The 13,180-nt window shown below is 37.6% G+C and overlaps 1 protein-coding gene across 1 annotated transcript; it reads left to right on the forward strand.

Annotated features, from left to right (window-relative positions):
* The first annotated feature begins 323 nt into the window (after positions 1–323).
* LOC130960145 (KIN14B-interacting protein At4g14310) lies at positions 324–4,597 on the forward strand. The gene is made up of 3 exons (XM_057885456.1): positions 324–1,906; positions 2,813–3,426; positions 3,728–4,597. The coding sequence occupies exons 1-3, from the start codon at positions 446–448 to the stop codon at positions 4,263–4,265; spliced, it is 2,613 nt and encodes an 870-aa protein (XP_057741439.1). The 5' UTR covers positions 324–445; the 3' UTR covers positions 4,266–4,597.
* The last annotated feature ends 8,583 nt before the right edge of the window (positions 4,598–13,180 follow it).

Below are 13,180 nucleotides of genomic sequence, written 5' to 3' on the forward strand. Positions count from 1 at the left end.
TAATTTTCTAAACTCAACTGTTGTGATGATGGTTGTAAATAATAATAGTAGTTGTAGATATTGATAATTATAATAGTGGTAATAATAGTGTTATTGATGAAGATAAATTTAATATTTTAATATAAATATAAATTTAGTATATTATTATGCATATTATTACCAAACACAATAAAAATTTTTGTCTCTGTGTCTTTTGATATTTGTTACCAAACGGCAGACGGAGCCTAATTGACTAATTGTACTCATGAAACTCACCAAAAAGAGAAAAAGAACTCAAAATGTTCAAAACTCAAAAATTAAATCTTTTCCCGCTTATACCCCACACCATACGTCCATACCCCAAAATCTTCTCCACTTCTCCTCCTTCCGCATCCCTCGTTTCAAGTTTCACTCCTTTTTCCCAAATCACACTAAAAACCCTAATTACTAACTCATTCTCATTTTCATGTCCACTCGCCGGGTCAAAGACCGTGACGGCGGAGACCCCACCGCCGCCACCCTCCGCCGCTCATCCAGGTCCGTAACTCCACCGCTCTCCGCCTCTCGCAAGGCCCGTTCCCATGATGCATCGGCTACGACCAAGCTTTCTTCTTCCGCCTCTGTAAAGTTCTGTTCTTCCGCCGAGAAAGAAAACCGCCAGCAGCTCCGCCGATCCACGTCTCATGGATCCGAGAAGCCCACGATCCGAGCCGTGCCACGTGTCGACAAGGCAGCAATCACTGCTGCGGCGTCAAGAGATTCCGTTGTCCGGAGATCCACTACATCGGTCCCCAGAGGCAGAAGCTCAAGCCGTTTCGAATTGAATAGAATCTCTTCGGATTCCCACGAGACCCGAAAAATGCATCTGGATCGGGCCAACCCGACTCGAGAACCGGGAGGGAGCTTCAGAAGCGCCGAAAAGGTTACAAATTTAACGGGTAAGGGAAGTGGCGAAAAGAGTGCTTCTAAAATAGTGGGTGGGAAGGTTCAGAGAGAAAAATATTCGATTTTGAAAGATGGGAGCAAGGTTTCGGAAGAAAGTAGTGGTTGTAATAGTGGGAAGTCCTCTAGTAGGCTTCACGAGAAGCTTGCGTTTCTTGAAGGGAAGGTTAAGAGAATCGCTTCGGATATAAAGAAGACTAAGGAGTTGTTGGATATGAACAACCCTGATGCGTCAAAGGTGATACTTTCGGATATTCAGGAGAAGATTTCGGGGATTGAGAAGGCTATGGTTCATGTCACTGGTGCTGATTCTGGTAAAGTGGGTAGTTATAGTAATGGAAATGTTGAAAACATTTGTAAAGGGGAATCTGAGAATGATGAATCTAAGAGATTGGGTGACGGGAAGAGCTTGATCAAAGGGTTGAAAACTGAGGAGCTTGAGGATAGGTTGTTCCCTCACCATAAGTTGATTAAGAATCGGATACTATTGAAGGAATCATGGTCGTCCTCGTCGGAGAGCTGTTTAGGTAATGGATCTGATGATGTGAAGGCTAAGGTGGAAGATAACAAGGTGCTAAGTCCTGTTAGTGAGAATTCAATTGCTGTGGAGTTTTTGGCTTCTCTTAATAACGACAAGGAGATAAGTGTGGGTGGTGGTGGTGGTGGTGGTGGAGTCAGGTGCTGCGAGGTGCAGGAAACTGAGGGTGGTCGCAATGCGATGAAGGGCTCTTCGTCTGGCTTGAATCAGAGGTCTGACAATATTGATATGCTTCTTGAGTCTGACGAGAAGCTTGAGGAATTTGATGATCAGGAGAATAAGCAGGAAGCATTTGTTGGAGATGAGATGGATGAAGCTTTCAATTATAAGCTAAATGAGATCGGAGACAAGAATGCCACTGGAGGATGGTTTGTGTCTGAAGGGGAGGCTGTCATCCTTGCTCATGATGATGGTTCGTGTTCATATTATGATATTGCCAATTGCGAGGTATGTAAATCGACTAGTAAATCTAGCATGTATTGTTATAATTGTTGCCTTATCAAGTTTGCTATGATTGATTTATATATAAATTGTTTAATAGTGAGTTATTTGACTATGCTTTTTCATCTTACAACATAAGTTATCTTCTTTTCCTATCATGTTTTTGTTTTGATACCCGGTATAGTTCATGCTATAAAGTGCTTGTCGTTATTAAGATAAGTTGTTCTTCCATGGATGAGCAGTCATACGTGTGTATGGACAAAATATACAGATGTACCCTCTAAGGGTTCCTTGAAGGTGGGTCTTGTGGGTAACCTGGCAGTTGACAACAAAACGATATGGATGAAATTCAAAATAAACCATATTATATTTTGCGAATTTAGTAACACTAATCAAATTTTGAGTGATATGAGGAGAACGTAAAATATCTGTTAACAAGAAAGCAATATGATTATTAAGGGAGGTATGAAGCATAAATGAACGAAATCCGAGAATTTGGTTACTTGAGTCATTTGTAATGTATTTGTTCAGAGCCAACATGGTCAGAAGTAGCGAGGAGATTGTTGGCGTCCAAGGTCATATGGTGAGGAGTGCTTTTGACTGGGTTTTAGAAAACAAATGAAAAAAAAAAAAAAAAAGAAAGAAGGTGGGCGCCGCCCCGGGGGGATTAGAATTTAGAAACCTAGAGCTACATTTTACCTCTCAAGATAAATGATTTTTTCATATCACGTTTTCGTTGTGAATGCCATTTTAGTTTTGTCAATGATGTTTATGAATATGAATAATGCTGGTATGATATTGTAGTCTCAACTTTACTATGTTTTAGATTATTACGTTCATATTTGCAGTTTGGCCTAGTTACAATAACGAAGTATTATTTTAAGCTGAATAATTACTATTTTTTTTCCTTAGGAAAAAGCTGTATATATGCCCCCACCTGAAGTGTCACCTAATATGTGGAGAGATTGTTGGGTAGTTCGTGCCCCTGGTTCGGATGGTTGCTCTGGAAGGTTTGTGGTAGCTGCATCTGCTGGCAATACTATAGATTCAGGATTCTGCTCATGGGATTTTTACACAAAGGAAGTGCAAGCTTTCCAGACTGAGGTTGGAACAGCATCTTCAAGAACAGCACTTAGACCTTTGTCCAATAATGTTGTGCAGAGGAGAAGTTCTGCATTTGGCAACTTGGCAGCAGAAGCCAAGCAATGTTGGTATAAACCCTGTGGACCCCTCATCATCTCTACTACCAGCTCACAGAGGGCTGTGAAAGTTTTTGATGTTCGTGATGGAGAGCAAATCATGAAATGGGATGTTCAGAGGCCTGTTCTTGCAATGGAATATTCTAGCCCTTTGCAATGGAGAAATAGGGGAAAAGTAGTAGTAGCAGAATCCGAGTCCATTTCTCTTTGGGATGTGAACTCACTCAATCCTCAAGCTTTGCTTTCTATTTCGGTGGGTGGGCAGAAAGTTTCTGCTCTACATGTGAGCAACACTGATGCTGAGATGGGTGGAGGAGTTCGGAAAAGGTAAGTTTCTGCATTACTTTCTTTGTTTTAACAATTCTATAGTTATTGCCATAACTTACTCTTGTTGATTAAACTATATGCTCTATAGCTTTTCCTTTTAGTGTATCTATTAAAGTATCAATCACTAGGAACTAGCATAATGGCCATATTTTAATTCTCTAAATTATACTTCTCCTTTGTGATTCTGCTATTATAAAATAAAAGCATGATAAAGAAAGAGATTTCTCAAGTGATTTTGGTTCATGCATTTTAACCATTTTCTTTTTCTATTGTTAACCAAGAGTAATAAAATTCATTGCAGAGTAAGTTCCTCAGAAGCCGAAGGAAATGATGGTGTGTTTTGCACCTCAGATTCCATTAACATCTTGGACTTCCGCCAACCCTCTGGCATTGGCCTTAAAATATCAAAACATGGCATTAGCGCGCAATCAGTTTTCTCTCGTGGAGAGACTGTTTTGCTTGGCTGTACTAGCTCCAATGCAATGGGCAAGAAGCAATCCTCATATATGTTGCAACAATTCTCGTTGCGCAAACAAGGACTATTCCACACTTACGCCTTTCCAGAATCTAATACCCACTCACACTATGCAGCAATCACCCAAGTTTGGGGTAATTCTGATTTTGTCATGGGTATTTGTGGCCTCGGACTTCATGTCTTCGATACGCTAAAAGATGATGATGCATTGAAGATTTTCAACATGGATTCCTCAAATTCACAAACTTTTAGAGAAATCATTGGACCAGATGATTTGTATTGCCCTTCATTTGATTACATCGGATCTCGTGCTCTTTTAATATCAAGAGATCGACCAGCTATATGGAGGCATCTAATAGTTTAATAGTATTAATAACTAGTAGTAACTATCTTTGTTAATGTTCGTAACTGTTACAGAGGTGACGAGCTAAGGAGTCTTAGAAATTCTAGTTTAAGTCAAGTTGGAACCAGACCGAGAAGGCAATTTACGAAAACATTTCGATACTTAAGTTATTAGTATTTTTAGGTGTTAGAGAGAAGTGTGTTACTTGTTAAGTTTTTCTTTTTTCCTGTAATACATTGTTTTGATATCTGTTTGTAGACATTTACTGACTTTAACGTACTACTTTAATGCCATGTTTTGATGTTAAGTTAAAGAGTTTATGTTTTTTATAATGGTGAGTTTTATTGTGATTTTGTTACGGTGTTTAAATTGCCTAACTTATTTTTTAAAATAAAAAATAAAATGTTTAAAGTAAAAAGTAAATCATGTAAAATTTATCAAATATTATTTAGGGTTAAGTATGGTTTTGGTCCCAAAGGTTTTTAGCCAGAATCAAAACTGTCTTTCATCTAATTTTCGATTTAGAATCATCCTTAACGTTTTTTTCGTATTAAAATCATCCTTTTAAATAAAATTTTTAATTTAATTCCTAAACTACCCCTATTTTAATAAAAAATATAAAATTAAAAAAAAAAAACGCGTTTTGGAGAGGGGGCAAAGGAAATGCGTTGGGGGTGGGGGGTGGGGGGAAAAGGAAACGCGGGAGGGAGGGGAGGAGTCCATAGCCGCCGCCACTATCGCCGGTCCACCCACGAGCCACCGCCGGAACCACGACCAGAGAAAGACGTCGCTACATTCCCTTCATGTATCTTTCTGCCGCCACCGTGGAGTGCGTCGCCGGAAAGGGGAGCCCGAGCTGCCGATTTACCCAGCCGTGGAGTGTGTCGCCGCCGTTCATGCATGCTTCTGCCACCGCCGATCTACCCAGCCGCCGTTGCTCTTCGCCTTCTGCATCTACTTCTTTGTACTTTGAATTTTTGATTTGGCTTTTTGTTGGATTTGTTGATTTGTTGCTTTCTGTTTCTGCTTATGTTGGATTTGTTGATTTTCTGCTTTCTGTTTCTGCTTCTCTGGTGGAGGTGGAGGTGGAGGTGGAGGTGAGGGGTGGGGGGAAGGGGATACGGGGAGGGAGAGGGGACGCGGGGTGGGGGGAAAGGGAGGCGGGGAGGGGGAGGGGGACGGCGGCAGCGTTGGTGGTGGTGTTGGTGGAGGTTGTCGCGGTGGTGTTGGTGTTGGTGGTGGTGGAGGAGGTAATTGTGTTAGTAGTGGTGAGGGTATTTTTGTCCAAAAAAATAAAAAGAATGATTTTAATACGAAAAAAACGTTAAGGATGATTCTAAATCGGAAATTAGATGAGAGACGATTTCGATTCTGACTGAAAATTTTTGGGACCAAAACCATACTTAACCCCTATTATTTATTTATTTTTTTAGTAACTTAGATACAATGTGATAGGTACCATAGTATTCATCTTTTATAATATAAAAAAAGTTTTAAGTGTACTGAAAATATCAGTATTTCAGTTATTTTAACTGTTGGTCTAAATTATAAAAAATATATATAATATATATGTTTCCGGTACATTTATAAAAAAATATATAATATACATATATTTTTTCAACATCATCTGAGTAATGAAGCAATTTATCAGCCCCTTCTTCCTGAGCTTTTCTAGTTTTGGCAACAATCTTTATCAAATCCAAGGAAAAAATTTACTTTTTATTCATTTACATTCCAAATGCATCATTCTTTTGTTCATGAAAGTTTTGCTTTTCCTGAAATTTTCTTCTTTTACCGTAGCATGCATTCGAATAACTTTAATAAGAATTTGATAGGATTTTTTATCTTAGCAGTTTCGATTAGGTAGAAGTAGTAGGGTACCACTTTTAGCTTTTTCTCCTATTTTAAAGTTGTGTTGTATAGGCTGTACTCTACCCTTTATTGGATATTTTCAAAAATTATTAATTTGTTTCTCGAAATCTTCGAGCAATTTTTTAATTTTTTCTTCTGTAACGTAGTGGTGTTCTGGTAGATTTTTTGAGATGTCGAGAAGAAAAGTTATTGCAAACCATGAACACGTTGGTACTTCAAGCCACTTCAAGCCAACCTAAGCCACAACCTAATCCAGTTCAAGAGGTGGACACTACTCATGGATTTCTAGTGAGGTCAAATCCACTCTCCCTATTATCACGCAGGAGGACTTGGATGGACTACGAAAATTTGTAGTTATCTTCAACTCGGATTTCGGTCATTTCTACGTGCTCTCTGTTCTAGGCACAAGAATCGTCTCTGCCACATAAATTAATATGTTGGAAACGTGTTTGATTGGTTGTGAATGTATGAGACTCTGTTCACTCGACTTGGAGTTCGTCTTCCTTTTGGGACATTATACAATGTTTTGAGCTTCGTTGCTCTTTTTTGGGCCTTAAGGCTAACATAAAAGTATTTTTTTTTTTATTTCTTTAACTTAACCATGCCTTTAATTTTCCAAAGTTGTGGGTTCATCTCTTTCTGAGGTAACCGTAATAGAAGGATGTTCAATTTATTTAAAGAATTCCATCATGAATTTTTTTAAAAAAAAATATTTTAAAGTTGAAAGAGTAGAAAGTATTACTCCTTTTTTCATGACTTTACAAGATGAAAAATGATTTAACATTTATTGGAACTTCAATGTTTTTCTCCAAAATTAACTTAACCGGGATAAATTCATTCAAGCTTACAAGTATCCATGTGCTTCTAGAGTTGTGGAAAAAACTTCCTCTCAATCTAAAGGATGTCTTAGCTAATGAGCATGCGGCTCGTAATGCCACTAGTAAAGTTTCAATGCTATGCTTTAATTTACAACACATGTCATATATTAGCATCTGACTGACTAATGTTATTACTTTGCTCTTCCTTTTTCCTAGAAGTTGAAATGGCTGGTAGACTCGAAGCTATTGTTGCCATGAGAAGAAGATTATCTTCTGGATCCAGCATCCCGACCAATCCTGGTGTTGGTTATAGGATGTCTTCATCAGCCACAATGAGTAATCTTCCTCCTCCCCCAAGGTTCGAGAAAGGCCTTGAAGTTCAAAAATTGGACGAACAATCTTCTACCAACTCTCCAAAAAAGAAGAAGAAAAAAAAAAAGAAAAACCAATGCTGAATCAAGTGGAGTCCCTCATCCTACCTCCTTTGGTTGTATTTTAGAGAAAGAGTTCCAATCTCCTGAATTCATTGATGAATATTTGATGACTGATGACACGAAATCGGGGATGCTAAGATGCCTTTCGGGGATACCTTGCCTCGAGTTCAGAGAATGTTGCTCAGCTTAGATACCTTCATTCAAGATGATGAGAAGGAGGTTTCAAATCATCATTCTAAATTCATCACCAAAGATAAGGAGCTTAAAAGTTCAGCAGCTCAAATTCAGAGTCTCAATGCTTCTCTTGCTTCTTTGCAAGAAGAGAATACCACACTTCAAAGAAAAATTAAGTCTTTAGAGGAAGCAAAGAAGACTTTTGAGACAAAACTTGAGAATCTGAACAAGCAAGTTGCTGAGCTAATGAAGGAGGTCGAATCTCTTAACAAATCAGTTAAGTATGCTGAACAAGATGCTGTAGATGAGTTATTCGACGTTGATCACAACATTCAAGAACAAATTAAGGTCCTAGCTCCTGATTTGGATACATCATCAAGTAGTGCCTTCAAGAAAGTAATTGATGGAAAAATGATAGAGATCTTATAAAGATCTTTTGTGATTTTTCTAAGCTATTGGATTTTGTTTGGAAACAACTCTTTTGTGTCTTTTCGAAAATCTTTTAATTGTTTTTAACTTTATTTTTTAATCTAGGCTAAGTTTATTGCAACTTTTACTACCTTTAAAGTATCATTATGCACGTGTAATATTTATTATCATTTTTTTGATATTAATGATTTTTGCACTTTAAATATGTACTTACCGTTTTTCTGATATTAACGCTTATTTACCGTTTTACCGATGTTAATGCTTCGTTACCATGAATAATTGCATACTCAAAGAATAACGTTAAAAAAATGAATATAATTTTACAAAGAATCATTAAAATGACAAATAAATTGAATTTAATAAAGTTAAATAAAAATTGAATTTTGAGAAGGCCTCAATAAAAACATATGTTAATAGCAATTGAGTGTCTTTATTCGACCATTAAAACTTTCTAAGAGTAATAAATTTTGAGATGAATAACATTTCATGTCTTTAGAACTTTGGTACCATCATGATTCTCTAATTTGTATTCTCCTTTCTCCAAATCTTCTTTGATCCTAAAGGGTCATTTCTAAGTAGGAGCCAACTTTCTTTGAGCTTTCGAGGTATCGGCATCAGCTTGCTTCAATACTAGGTCTCCTGCTTGAAAATTCCTAGGTCTGGCATTAGTATTATACCTCTTTGCAATTCTTTGTTTCAATGCTTGCTTAGTCAGATTAGCGGCTGACTTTACTTCATCAATAAGTTCTAAACTCAAAATACTATCTGAGTTTCTAAAAAACATTCTTGAACTAATTTCATCCATTTCCACTTGAGTGACTGCTTCTGTAATACCTATCACACAGAATCTTATGCGTAAGTAATAAAGTTAAGGTGGTAAGGTATTATGACTTCTAAAAGTAAAAAAATATATATGTAATAATAGTTGAAAGAAATTTTAACTAGAAGCCTGTGAAGAAGAGTTAAGCAAAGCGTTAAACAGAAAGTCGCATCACTCGCGTAAACGATAACTATGAGAGAAGAATTCCAAAGATACATATAGCAAGGCTTCTGACTCGGCTCGCGAAGCTTGAACTGGCCAAAGCATATATACATATACACAATTAAACCCAAAAGTAAACCAAAATAGAAAATTGACAACCTGTTTCTCCGAGTCAACCTCTAAGAGGGACAAATATAAAATACAAGGTAGAGATCTTATATACATACATAACTATAAACAAAGATATAACCCCGAGTCCCAAGAGTTCTTTGCTTCATCGGCGTCTCCAGAATACAGAGTGGTGCTTCTCAACCTGCACCTGAAAAGGCACAAATATTGTATGGAATGAGAACCGGGGGTTCTCAGTATGGTTAAGGTGTACACATATATAATAAATAAGGTCCCAGGAAAGCCAAAGGTAATCCTAGAATGCTGACACTCAGATTATAATTCTTAAGGAACTAAACAGAAACCATAAGTAGGGGTAGATATCTAAGGTTCTTAAGGTTCTAACTCAATCCTAACTTAATCTCAAATTACAATACACTTACTGTCTCATTCGATTCTAACCCTTACCACTGACCCAACCAGTCATGGCCTATGGCCCAAATCAAACCAGTTCGGCCTCTGTCCCAAATAAACTCAACCCAGCCTCTGGCCCATTTCAAATCAAATTAACATTATCACTCGTCCACCACCAAGGTACTCAACATAGAAAGACAATAAAAAACACAAGCAAATACAGGGCAAACACATTTAAAGAACAGTTACAGCAAGTATCACAGTTATCAGTTAAACAAATTTATCAGATAGGAAAACCAAAACATTATGCACACCCAAATAAAGCAAACAATTGCAACATGATGTATGCCTGTCCTACTGGCTGTAAGCTCACGTGTCGGTTAAATCGTCAGAACCCGACACATCTGGTAGCTAACCCAAACATTTGTCTCTAGGTTGCGCATCTCCATGAGGATCATAAACGAAGGAGAGTGCCTTTCCACATTGAAGGAGTGTGCCTTTCCACCTTCTCCTGGAGGAGATACGAAGGAGAGTGCCTTTTCACATCGAAGGAGCGTGCCTTTCCACCTTGCAACTAGAGAAGAATATGGGGAAACAATATGAAGGAGAGTGCCTTTTCAATTTTCCCACACCCTCATCACGACAAGGGAGGGAACATCTGTCCTCAATCTACCATCCGAATACATTTTTCAAGTTAACGAGCAAGCGGGATCGCACCCAAATCTTGCCCTCTCGACCATTCCGGCCATACACACATCTCGACCATTCCGGCCACACATAGTCATCCCCAATCTCATCATTAACATCTCAGTTCAGTTACTCTAGACCTTCCTTTACTTCCAAGTAACCTTCCTTTACATAGCTTAATCTCATCACTTTCAACCTTTACTTCATCTCCAAATTACCTCTATTTCCTAGCTTCAACTTACTACTAGAGTTACTACTATGATCTGGGGCTAAAAGAGTAAAAATAGAAGTTTAGAAGTTTAAAATCAGTTTTAAAACACAAAATATGCATTTACTGAAAAATAGGGGTATGCGTACGCATTGGTTTCTTCTGGGCCAAGATGCGTATGCATACACCTGTCCGCGTATGCATGTACATTGGACAGAATCATTTGTATGTGTATGCCCTATGCATGCGTACACATACACTGCAGTTTGACCAGAATTTCAGCTTTGCCCTCCGAACTTCTGACACACATAACTTTTTTGTTTTAAAACATTTTTCATCCATTTTTCAAACGGCATAAATTTCACGGACTCAATTTTCATTTGAAATAAGTTTGAAATAATTTGGGAATCCGAAAGCCAAGTTATGGCTCGCCGAAGTTCGGCCAAAAATCAGATTTTTACAAAAGTTCCTCAAACCTCTATTTCCATCAAATTTATAAATCACTAACCACATTTATAAGCCATACCCAAAAGTAAGACATACCCTATCACAACCAACACAGCCTCACATCCCTTCATAACCAATCTCACCTCAATATAAACTACTTCATACCAAGACTCTCAATTCTACCAACACACGTATCAATACATCGACATTCATATATCCTCAACCCTCGTTCTCATTTATCATCATTAAAATTATCATTCATCAATCATCTTTCATCAACCACAACCGCATTCACATCATGAATCATTAATCACATCAAACATCATCAATAATTCATCACATATACATACTCATTCTAATCACTTTATCAACTATCATTTAAGTCATCATTTAACATTCCATTTCATCTCCAACATCAACCACCAAAACAATTACACAATCCATATCAATAATTATCAAGCATTCAATATACTCATGCATTCATTCCTATCCTATGGTCATCTAGCCTAAGGTTTCGCAAGACATTATATATTAAATACGAGAAACCAAAACCATACCTTGGCCGATTCCTCGTAAAGTCTGAAACGCCTCAACTAACACCGTCCCACAAATTCCAAGGTTCGAAAATTACATCCCAAACAGAAAACTCAGCTACCGTAGCTCAACATGCAGCTTTTCGATACTACCAATTCCATCAACAAGCCTCAATTAACATCACAACTCAATCTAATACCAATGAACATTACTAAATCAATATAACTCTCACTTGAATTCAGATCTCACTAGGTTTAGAGTTATCCTCACCTTACCAATGGAGAATTGGGTCAAAACTCGGCAATACCCACGAGTTAATTCGAACCTAAACACTGAATTCAAGCGAAATCCAACATGATTACACATTTAATTCGAAAGAAAAAATTGGAAATGAAAACGTGGCTTCCTTACCAAATTTCTTACTGGGCTTTGTAGAGTTCGACAGTGCGGTCGTGTGGCCACAAACGGTGCGGTGATCAGAGCTCGGAGTAGAAAGATATCTTGGTTTGAAGTTAGTATTAGGGTTTGAGCTTCACATTCAGTCCCTTCCTCTATGGTTCAGCGTTCCTCATGTAATGAGGAAGGAGGATGGCTGAATCCTTTATATAATGAGGCTTTGGTTGGGCCATGGGCCCAATGCGGGCCCAGTTTGCCCTGTTCGGCCTGTTCGGCCCAATTTTGGGCTAAATCCTTTAAAATTGGGTCAAAATTCTTATTTTAATTAGTTCTATCTCACTAAACCATAAAATTTAAGTTTTTTAATTAATAATTACTAATTTTTCACTAATTACTCGGGTTTACAGCTTCTTTACCGTAAGTAAGCCTGAATGGATTCTCTTCAATAGAGGATCGAGATATAGTATGGTAGGACCATAGTACTGACCTTAACTCATCATCCCATAAACCTAGAGAATCATCTAACATTTTTCTTAATCATTTCATAATTACTTTGTTTGCAGCCTCAGCCTACCCACTAGCTTGTGGGTGTTCTACTGACACAATGACTTGCTGAATTCCCAATCCTTTCAGAAGTTCTTGATACTTAGCATCTACAAATTGTGTTCTATTATCAGTAACAGTGACCTTGGAAATTTCAAACCTTGTCAAGATTTTCCGCCACATGAACTTCCGACATTGTGTTGACCTGATAGTTGATAATGTCATAGCTTCAACCAACTTTGTGAAATAGTCTGCTACCATTGTCAGGAACTTGACTTGTCTAGCTCCTTGTGAAAATGATCCTAACAAGTCTATTCCCCACTTAAGTGTTTTGGTTTGCCTATCTAATGATTTCTGTCTAATTGTTATTTGTTGTACTTGTTGTAATTACTCCCTGATTGTGTTTGTCTTGCATTGTTTGTACTTGTGATTGAGTTTTAATGGTGATTTGTTTTGAATAAAGTCATAGGATGAGTTGGTTTAATTTGTTCTAGAGGCCGAGTTAATTTAATTTGGGCCAGAGGCCGAGTGAATTTAATTTCGGCTGGAGGCCATGATTGGTTGGATCAGTGGTAAGTTTTGGTTAAAATATTTTCTGAGTAAGCGGTGAAATGTGTTGAGTATTATTTTGCATTGAATTTTTATAAGAAAAATATGAATTTTAAATTTGGATAATAAACTGACACTTACTACGATTGAAAATAGTTTTATTTAAAATATCTTCTTATAATGAGTCTTAAACCCTCTACTGAGAACCAGCGAAGACGATGTTCTCACCCCCTACAGGCTTCTCTTTTCAGGACCGACGAGGAAGCTTGCGGAGTTTTTGTTAAGTTCCCAAATATGATGCTTCTGTTTGTATACATATGTTATAGATTTTCCTTGCCTTT

This window comes from Arachis stenosperma, chromosome 2 (genome assembly GCF_014773155.1).
Source record: "Arachis stenosperma cultivar V10309 chromosome 2, arast.V10309.gnm1.PFL2, whole genome shotgun sequence".
NCBI classification, from domain to species: Eukaryota; Viridiplantae; Streptophyta; class Magnoliopsida; order Fabales; family Fabaceae; genus Arachis; species Arachis stenosperma.

Bases quoted from the DNA above. Each gene is read 5' to 3' on its own strand.
- LOC130960145 (XM_057885456.1), top strand. From the start codon at position 446: ATGTCCACTCGCCGGGTCAAAGACCGTGACGGCGGAGACCCCACCGCC. The intron at 1,907-2,812 runs GTATGTAAATCG...TTTTTTCCTTAG, and splicing joins ATGATATTGCCAATTGCGAG to GAAAAAGCTGTATATATGCC. The intron at 3,427-3,727 runs GTAAGTTTCTGC...AATTCATTGCAG, and splicing joins GGTGGAGGAGTTCGGAAAAG to AGTAAGTTCCTCAGAAGCCG.